The sequence below is a fragment of the Myotis yumanensis genome, unplaced genomic scaffold (assembly GCF_028538775.1).
Source record: "Myotis yumanensis isolate MYYU_CA2020_CCGP unplaced genomic scaffold, mMyoYum1.0.hap1 SCAF_11, whole genome shotgun sequence".
Classification (NCBI taxonomy): Eukaryota; Metazoa; Chordata; class Mammalia; order Chiroptera; family Vespertilionidae; genus Myotis; species Myotis yumanensis.
In genome coordinates this window covers 55,763,170-55,772,735 of record NW_027223762.1, presented here as the reverse complement: position 1 = coordinate 55,772,735, position 9,566 = coordinate 55,763,170, and the positions used below count along the sequence as shown (strand labels likewise).

Sequence of the window (9,566 nt, the reverse complement as noted above, 5' to 3'; positions counted from 1 at the left end):
TCTAGTGTCTGTTGTTTCTCTTGTTTTTTGCTAGTTTTGTATTGTGTCCTCACATGCTTGGTGATTTTTGGTTGAGTACCACATATCACATCTGAAACTTGTAGAAATAATTTGAGGTAGGATAAAGTTTTCTTCCCCCACGAGGGTTATGTTTACATCTGGCAGGTGGCTGGGATCTAGCAAACCAGGATGGCTTTCTACTTTCTGGGGCTGAAATGACTTGCAGTCCCTCGGAGGGGTGACCTGTTTCCATTCGTATTCTGGGAGTGAAGCTCTCTGGAGTCCCAACCCAAGACATGCAAGGTTTGCCAGGCACCCCGTCTCATGGTGGGGCTTTTACCTCCTTTGCCCCAGAGGCTAACAGCTCTGCTCAGCAGCTCACTGTATCTTTTAGGACCAGCGGGACCCTAGAGAGGAAGTAGCTCCAGATGCCAGGCACACGTCTCTGGGTTTCTTCCTTTCCCTGATCTTGGGCCTGTGATTCCTTACTGCCTTGTTTGGCCCTCAATACCCCAAATCAGACTAAAAATATATCGGAGCAGTTTTTAAGTTGACCTCAGTTGGGGATTTAGTCCACATGTCCTAGTCCACCATGATCAGAGCAGCAATCCTGAAAAAATAGACGTGATTTCCCCTGTGAATTGGGAAAAGCCTGTTGCTGTTTGAACTTGGTGTCCAGAACCCTTGCCCCAGCCATTCAAACACTTAGTTATAAGCACACTCACACTCACACTCACATCCCAGAATGTAGCACAATCGCCTTTTTTGGCTTTTCCCTGAGAGTTTTTTTCTCCTCATTTCTTATCTGTTGCCCTGTGCAGGGGAAGTGTAGCCCCCGTGTTTTGGAATCACCATGAGCTCTGGTTTCTTAGGGAGAGAAGCTGGCACTTGGCAGGGGACAGAGAGACAGAAATAGCCACAGAGAAAAATATATTACACATTTCCCTGATTTTAAAATGTTGGCATCCTAAAATGTGAATCCGACTTTACATGTGAAATGAGTCCCTTGGTTCCCACAGGCTCATCTGTGACCAGCACATGCCCTGAAGGGCGTGGGGACTGTCCTTGTCTCATGTTGAGCAAAAGAAGCTCGGAGAAGCTGGGTGGCTGGTTCAAGGTCTCACAAGTAGACCTTGTTTGGGATTCAGGGCCCCTAGTCTGGTGGCCCTAGAGGTTCCTTCCTGTGCACGCTGCCGGTCCCCATTCCCTGTGGGTCTGAGACGAGGCCCTGACCCCAAGGAGATTTCGGCAAGTATCTTTGCTGTCCTGTGGCAGGAGGGATGGCGGATTGGACGTCCTGGGAGTTCTGTCAGACTCCAGCCTGGCCATCGCAGAGCAAAGGCCCTGTGAGCCAGGAGTGGCAGATTCTGCCAAAGAAATGCTATATGGGCCAGGCGTCCGAGTCCCACCTGGGTCTGAGGTCCCAGGTGGCTGGATAGGGCAGTTCTGGCTGGCTCAGGTGTGCAAAAGAAAGGGACAGAGACATTTATGGAGCTCTGGTATGCACTAGCAGCTGTGCTAAGCACAGGGGAGCTAGAGGCCTGCTCAGGCTACCAAAGGGGACGGAGACATGGAGCGGTGGGATGTACACGCCACAAATGTGCTAAACACTTTTCATGAATTAACTAAGAGGCCGACGTGGCTATTTACCTAGTTATGGCTGAGAGAACTAAGGCACTGAGGCTGATTGCGGGCGGAGTAGGAAGGGCACCACTTCCCCAAAGCAATCACCTGATAATTGGGGCATTTCCGGTGATATCTGAGTTCTCTGGGGTCGGCTTGAGGCCCTGCTGTGGGTGGTCACAGACAGACAAGTGCCCTCCACCATCCCAGAGCCAGGCCCTCCCTACACTTAACTCCCAGCGCCCTGTCTCCAGGCCTGAATGCCTGGGACTGAGCCTGTACACTGTGGCCTGCCCTGTCCACACACCAGGTGCTGCTGGAATGATGCCCTTTCCCGGGGCCCACAATTCTCTCTTGTGCTGCCTGGACGTGCCCGTCTTGGAGCAGTTGGCGCTCCCCATCTTACAGACACGCACTGCGCACCGCAGCGCCTGGTGAGAAGAAGGCGGGCGTGTAGAGATGACGTCACCCCTGACCTCCGCCACAGGGATGCAGAACTGAGGCACCTGAACCCCCAACACACGGAGGGGACCCAGGAATAGGTATTGAGGTTAAAGGAGGGGGTTTAGAGTAGGTGAGCTGAGCCCAAATAGATGGGGTGTCTTCACTTCAAGCCAGAAGGAAAGGGGCTTACAGAGAGTCCCCTGAAGCTTCATGATGTCCCCATAGTTTGAGAAACCCAGTGGATGACGTCTCACCCCCACCTGCTGTTTTGCTGGTCCAGATGAGGGTCTCCTGAGAGGGACAGGCATGGTCCTCAGGCCCAGCCTGGAGGGTGAACAGAGCTCAGCAGAGACGGTGGAGCTCCTTGGGGTGTCGGGGCTGCAAGGGGTGTCGGGGCTTCTTGGCTCCCCTGAGGCCCCTGTGAGAGACCCTAGTCAGGGGATGGTAGAGATGCGCCCAGCAAGGGCCAGGCTCTGAGGACCCCTGGGGTGCCCACAGGAGAAGAGATACAGCTTTAAATCTCTGCCAAACCCAGAGTGCAGTTCCCGAGAGCTCCCTCTGGAGGCCGATGCTGCCACTGCAGGCCCAGCCCCACCTGAACTGGGGGGGCACCAGGCCACCAGCAGGAAGGCCAACCAGGGCAGGGGCTGGACCAGGGCCTAGGCCAGTGGTCGGCAAACTCATTAGTCAACAGAGCCAAATAGCAACAGTACAACGATTGAAATTTCTTTTGAGAGCCAAATTTTTTAAACTTAAACTATATAGGTAGGTACATTGTTATTAACTTCATTAGGGTACTCCTAAGGCTTAGGAAGAGCCACACTCTAGGGGCCAAAGAGCCACATGTGGCTCATGAGCCGCAGTTTGCTGACCACTGGCCTAGACCGTGCTGTGTGATGTGAAGTGACAGAACCACTGGGCCACCACCAAGCAGCACCCCGGCTCTGCCAGGCTTCCATCCAGCTGCCAAAGAGGTTTGAGGACCAGCGGAAGACATACGGCTGTCAGGTGGCTTTCCCATTCTGGAGCTGTGCTGGCTCACAATGGTGCCTGAGGGCTGAGGCTCCAGGGAAGGGCTGATTTTGGGCAACAGACACTTATTGAGCTCCATGTGCAGAGGGAAACCCACCTCTACCTAGCGGTCCTTCCTCACAGACAGTGGCTCTTGGTGGGCAGTGGCCCAAACTCTGAAACCGTACTGAGCACCCCTCTCTCTCAATCTCCTCCTCCCACTATTCCTTCCCTCAATCCTCCTCCTCTCACCTTTCTTCTTCCTATCTCCTCTCTCTCTCTCTCTCCCCCTGCCCTTAGCCAGCGTAGGCAGAGCCAGAGCCCAAGAAAAGGGCCCAGGAAAAAGATACTGGCTAGGGGTTCCAGAGAGCCAGGTTTGAGTGCCTACTGGGGCGGGGGGTGACCTTGGACCTGGATGGAGGAAAGCCCAGGAAACCCCAGCACTCATGGGTGGGGGTGCTGTGAGCTCCTCCCTAAGGTGGGATGAGAGAGGGCCCCAGCCAGCTGAGATGGCTGTCGTCGGCCTCCTCTCTATGGCAGTGCACTCAAATGTGAACAAGGAAACTCCACCTTCTGAAACACCCCTAACTTTCCCTCTTTCAAACTCCGCCATCCTTGCCCCCACCCCTGATGCGAGAAAACCACGGCTGGAACCTCAGGCTGAATGCTCATGCTGACCGGTCGGGCCTCCTGCAGCCTGCCTTCCTCAACCTCTTCTGGGTCTGATACGCTGCCCACGGATCTTCAGACACTCCCAGACACTCTTGGGGACGTCTGCCGATCCCACGTGCCCACACCACTGTTGGGGCCTCCAAGAGGTGGCCCCCCCCTCCATTCTCCTGGTCAGTGGAGGGTCCCACTGGCAGTGCCTGGGGCTCTGAGCAGGGGTGGGGAAGGTCATGGCCTGGCACACATCCCCCAATCTGTGTTTTATGAGGGCACCCCTTGCATGGCAGTTGCAGTGGGAGGTTCCCCAAGCCCAAAGGCACAAGGGCCTGGTGGAGCAGGGGTGGGGGTGGGGTGGGGGGCAATTTGTCCTGGGCATGTCTTGTCACAGCTTGAGGCTCTTCAACTCAAAGGAAGCCATTCTGAGTGGTTTGGGGTCCTACCTCTTCAGGCCAGGCCAGAAGTAAGGCCAGGCCCGTGCTGGGCAGCGTGGTGGCAGACTGCCAGGTTGGTGTAAGGAGCTGGGAGGGAGGGTGGGGCTCAGCCAAGTGCTCTACTTGGAATGGAAGAGCCAGGCTTTCAGGACCGGCTGTGTCACTCTCTTGTGGACGCTGGGCAAGTCCTTAACTTTCCTGGGTCTCACTTTCATCACATCAGGTGATGACACTCCCCCCAAGGCCACTGTGCTGACTCCGTGCTCCCTGAGTCCCTTGTGGGGTCTTGCTCCGAGCCAGAGGCCACCGGTGAACGGCCCCGGGGCTCCCGGGGAGCTCAGCCTGGGACCGACACTGTACCTCCTCCCAGGCCCAGCCCTGGGAGTTCAGCCGGGCAGACCCCTGGCTGCCTCCCGCTCTGCAGGTGGTCGTCGGACTCAGTGGGCCAGCAGCTCTGGCCGCTCTCTCCCCCTGCGGATCTGAGAGTTGGAGCGAACTGACTGGCTAAAAAATAGGAAAAGAGCGTGTGAGCGCCTTGTGCCCGTTGCAGAGGAGGGTGTCACAGGCCTCTGTTTCCATGGGAACCACTGGCTCAGGCTGGCGCTGGGGTGCAGAAAAGGGAAACTTGGCGAGGTTTCAGGCACCTGGCTCCCAGGGGGTCTCCCTGGGGGCTGAGCGAATGCCCAGGAGTCTGCTACCCTCCCAAAGATGCCCAGGGACCCTCACCCCTTCCTCTACCCTCCACCCAGGGGATCTGATGAGGTCCCTCAGCCCCCCGATGGGGTTCCAGGCAGGGACAGATGACAGGAGGGACAGGCTACCTGGGAGGGCTCTCACATGGCGGGGCCCCAGGGGTAAAAAAGGGGTAATTAAGTGGTGGCAGGTGAAAGAGGTGAAAGGACCCCTGTGTGTGACCCGCATGATGTGGCCCCGGTAGCTGTCACCCTCTCCGGGTGGTGAGCCTCCATCTGAGGCCATTTCGGACCCAGCACTCCACAATGATGTCCCCACAGGGAGGAGGGCTGCTGAGGGGACACCAGGGTCTTGGCTACAATGCATGGCCTGAGGTCCTCTCTGGTCCCTCCACAAGGAATTGTGAGGAGGGGACGGCAGTGACAGGAGGGCTGCCCCTCACTTGGGCAGGAACTCAAGCCCCTCCCCCAGCCTGGGCTCTGCACCCCCCACTGTATCCCAGCCTCCCCTCACCAAAGTGGGGGAGCAGAGAAAGTGTGTTAGAGAAAGGGACAGAGGGGGTGGCACAGAGAGGACCCCTGGTGGCAGGGGCCGAGGGGAGACCCAGAGAGCCAGACTGGCAGGACTTCAACAGGCCGAGAGGGCAGGATTAGAACCATTTATCCATTTATTCTGAGTGGGACAGTGCTGCCTGGGGCAGGGAGTGGAGTGGGGAGAGAGAGAGAGAGAGAGAGAGAGAGAGAGGCAGAAGGGGTGGAGCCGGTAGAAGCAGACAGGCAGGGAGGGGTGGGCAGGGGGCGGGCGAGAAGCTGCCAGTCCAAGCAAACATGAGGCAGCTGCCAGCCCTGCCCGGCAGTGCTGATCTCCTGGGCTGTGAGGAGGGGAGGCCGGCCACAGTTTCCTTCAGCACCCAGGATGCAGCGCGCCAAGGTAGGTAGTGGCAGGGCTGGGGGCTTGTGGGCTGGGGGCTGCCTCGGACCACCCAGGAACCTGTTGTTCCTCCCTTTCTGAGCTCATTCCTTGCTGTCCTCTATAGGACCGCTTTGGGAAAATAAGTGTTGGGGTGTCCTGGCTGGGAGGCTAGATTCCTGGGGTCCCATTTGGGTGGGAGAGAGTTTTTAGGTGTTTGTGGGACAGAAGCCGGACAGAGGAGAACCTGGGGTCAGCCATGTGGCCGGTCCTGCTCTGTGAGGTCCCTGAGCCTGGCTCCATAGCCCTTAGAGCCGGGACGTGCGTGCTGGGAGGGAGTGTCTTATGCTCGAGGACTGGCCAATGATGCACCTTTTAATGATCCAAGTAATGAATGAATGCCTACTCCCCAACCGGCCATGGGGTCCCTAACAAGGACGCATGCTGAGAGTTCTCACTCTGGGGGCTGTTGGGAGTTTGGAGAGAGAGGAAGCAAGGGAAATGCTTGGGGTGGAGGTCAAGATATGGTGACAGGGTAGTGGGAAGGATGCATAATAATTAAGGGAGGAAGAAGGAGGGAAAGGAACATAGCCGACCCCAGAGTCAGTTAGCACTCAGAAAACATCCCGAGGCCGTGCGAGCTCCTCGTGTGCTGGGACCGGCTCTCTGCGGCAGGAAGTGGCACGGAGAGTAGGTCTGTGTGCATCAGAACATCCCAAATAACAATGTTCTGAACAAGGCTGGTTGCCTTTCTCTCTCGGGCAGAAGTCCAGAGGGGGCAGAGGAGGGCAGGCACGGAGAGCCATGGTCAGCAGGGACGCAGGCTCCATCGGGCTCCCTGGCTCCCATTCTGAGGGGACCTTACGGGCCCACAGGGCTGCGGGAGCCCCAGCCAGCACTGCAGGCAGTAGGAAGAGGAGAGGAGGACGGGAAGAAAATTCAAATACAACCAGGGTCTCCTGCGCAGGGAAGAGTGGATGCCCCCAAAGATGGACTCCTATCTCTCACCCATGAGAACAAGGGGCGAACGGTGGGCTGAGGCTAACTTCAGGCCACACTGCTCAGAGCCCGGCCGCCCCTGCCCCACCTAGTCCATCTCCCAGGGCTGCCAGGAGGATTAGCAGAGGTGGCAACACAAACCTCTTCAAGCTTGGCAACAGGGCAGGCTGAAGGGGTGCTTGTTCTCCCAGCAGCCCCGGCGGGCAGGCAGACGTAGAGGAACAGCGCCTATTCTTAGGCGCACACACTGCAGGCTCAGTGCACACACACACCGCTGCCAGCACAGTCCCTGCCCATCCGCAGGTCAGTGCGAGCACACACTGCCACACGCATGGCCACACGCAGCACCTGCCCCTGGCCCTGGGCTGCACAGTTGCATGTAGACAGTCATCCTCTTGCCTTACCTCTGCCCTAACGCCCAGAGCTCATCCTGGGAGCTTGGCCGGCCCCTACTGGATGGGTGGAGGGAGTAGCTCATGTGTTCCCCTCCAACAATTGCACCTGGTCCTCCCCTTGGCCATTGTGACCCACACTGCCATCCCCCCTCCTCCTCCTCCTCAACTGGCTCCCGGCCCTACAGGATCTCGAGGGGCCTTGCACCTGCCAGTAGCCTTCCTGTGACTGGAGCAGGGCCCACAGCTGCTGGGGCAGGGCCGGGCAGGGCCAGTGGTCCTCAAGGAAGCTGCCCCCGGGCCGCTCACCAAGGTCAGCAGGAGAACCGGTTGTGAAATTCACCTTCCTCACTAGCGGCAGGAGGGACTGCAAGTCAGGGCGCAGGCTGCCTGTCACTGCCACCGTCAGGGCCCAGTCCTGGGCCTCCTGCATGCACCCTCCCGTCATGCATGGGCCCTCACAGCAGCCCCAAAGGGCAAGCACAGCCACTGCCCTCTGCAGACACCGAGGCTCAGAGGAGGGGGCAGCCTGCCCGTCACAGCACCCAGACTTGAACTCTGTGAGTAGTGGGCTCTGCTGGAGTGGGCATGCCTGCTGCCGGGGTTCATGCCTGCCTCCCGGGTTTCAGGGAGTGCGCCCTGGGAACCTCTACCTGCCAGGCTGCAGCCTTCCTGAGGGCACTTTCAGGAGGTGGGCTCCAACTTGCTCCCTCAATCTGCCTGGCTGGAGCTGAGGCATGAGTCAGATGCCCAAAGAGGCTCTGACTGTTCTCCAGGTGGAGGCTGGGAGGTCAGGGCTGGCCCTGTACCTGCATCATCTCCCTGGACCCACGTGCGGCCCACGAGGTAGCTCTTGGCATTGTACCCATTTCACAGATGACCCCGAGGCCTGCCCTAGATGGCAAGTGACACAGCTGCAGTTGGGATTTGAAACCTGCTCTGTCTTACTTCCCTAGGGCTGGGGGAGGGGGGGTTCTGGGAGAGGACTGCAGGGACAGATGCACACCTGGAACCGGGTGGCTGAGGAGGGGCTCTCTCCCAGCTGGGGGCTGGCTCTGTGCGCTTGTGGCTTCGGATCCTCTGAGTCCTTTAGTGACTGCACACAAGCAGGCCCCACACCCAGCCACGTCTCCTGGACCAGCCGTGCAACTTGGAGCCTCCAGAGCCCCTTTCTGGGATGCAGGGCCAGAGCTGCAAAGAAAAGAACCCGGGGTTTGTGAATTCAGGATCCCTTTTCTTAGCAGAAGCTTCTGCAAGAGTGGGAGCTGCTTTGCAGACTCAGTCTGGCTTGGGGCCCTCGGGCCCCCTCCCCCACCACGCCAAGGCAGTCCAGGTGAGGCCCAGGAGCAGCTGCTAAGCCTGATGTGACCTCTGTGAACCACAAGGGCCGCCTTGATTTCCAAGGCAAAGAAAAAAGAGGGGGGAGAGCTGGCAGGTCTTCCTTCGCTGGTCCCAAACAGGGCAGGAAGGAGCCTGAGCAGGAGGGTGCAGTGTGAAGTGAGTCACTGTGCTGTACTCCCCCCTCCCCCACCAGCTCCCCATCCCCCGCTGACTGATGTTCCCTCCAACAGGTGCACCTGTCAGCTGTGATCAGCCCACATCCTAGAACAGCCGTGGGCAAACTACGGCCCGCGGGCCGGATCCAGCCCGTTTGAAATGAATAAACCTAAAAAAAAAAAGACGGTGCCCTTTTATGTAATGATGTTTACTTTGAATTTATATTAGTTCACACAAACACTCCATCCATGCTTTTGTTCCGGCCCTCCGGTCCAGTTTAAGAACCCATTGTGGCCCTCGAGTCAAAAAGTTTGCCCACCCCTGTCCTAGAACCACAGAGCAGCCACGGGACAGGTAGAGAACCCAGGGGCCCTGCAGGCACCAGAGCAGGATGGGTCTGGGCTGAGTAGAGCTGAGGCAGGACGGCCAAGAGGGTCCTGTCCCACCTCCCAGCCTGGCCTCCCCTCTGGGATCTGCTGCTTCAGGTCTCTGCCCAGCCCCCCTCCATCAGGCTGGCCTGTGCCCATGTTGGCTCAGCTGGGCACAGCAGCTGCTGGTTCTCTCCAGCCTCCTCCCCAGCGCTGCCCTCACCCCAGCACTGCCCCCACCTTTTGCACATGGGCACTTCCAGGGCATCAAGAGGCAAACCTGGGCCCCCCTGCTGCTGGTGCCCGTTTTAAGATTCTCTCAAGATGGGCAATCTAGGCAGTGACCCCAGAGAGCCAATCCTAGCCCCAATCCCTAGCACGGCCCGGGAGCACAGTGAGAACTCCATGATGCTGGGAAGTGTCAATGCCCCTGTTTTCTGGTGACTGGGTAGAGCCCGGAAAAGGCCGGACAATAGAATGTGGTCAGTGAGCGGCTGGGCGACAGGGGGGACCCCTGGGTTAGTGAGATT

General features: G+C 58.3%; 1 protein-coding gene across 1 annotated transcript in view; it reads left to right on the top strand.

Moving 5' to 3' along the window:
- Positions 1 to 5,727: 5,727 nt before the first annotated feature.
- Positions 5,728 to 9,566, top strand: part of KCNIP3 (potassium voltage-gated channel interacting protein 3) — a 68,302-nt gene continuing 64,463 nt past the window's right edge. Inside the window, exon 1 of the mRNA XM_070428519.1 lies at positions 5,728 to 5,801. Coding sequence (XP_070284620.1) covers positions 5,787 to 5,801 — 15 coding nt within the window. The 5' untranslated portion in view covers positions 5,728 to 5,786. The remainder of the gene's footprint in view (positions 5,802 to 9,566) is intronic.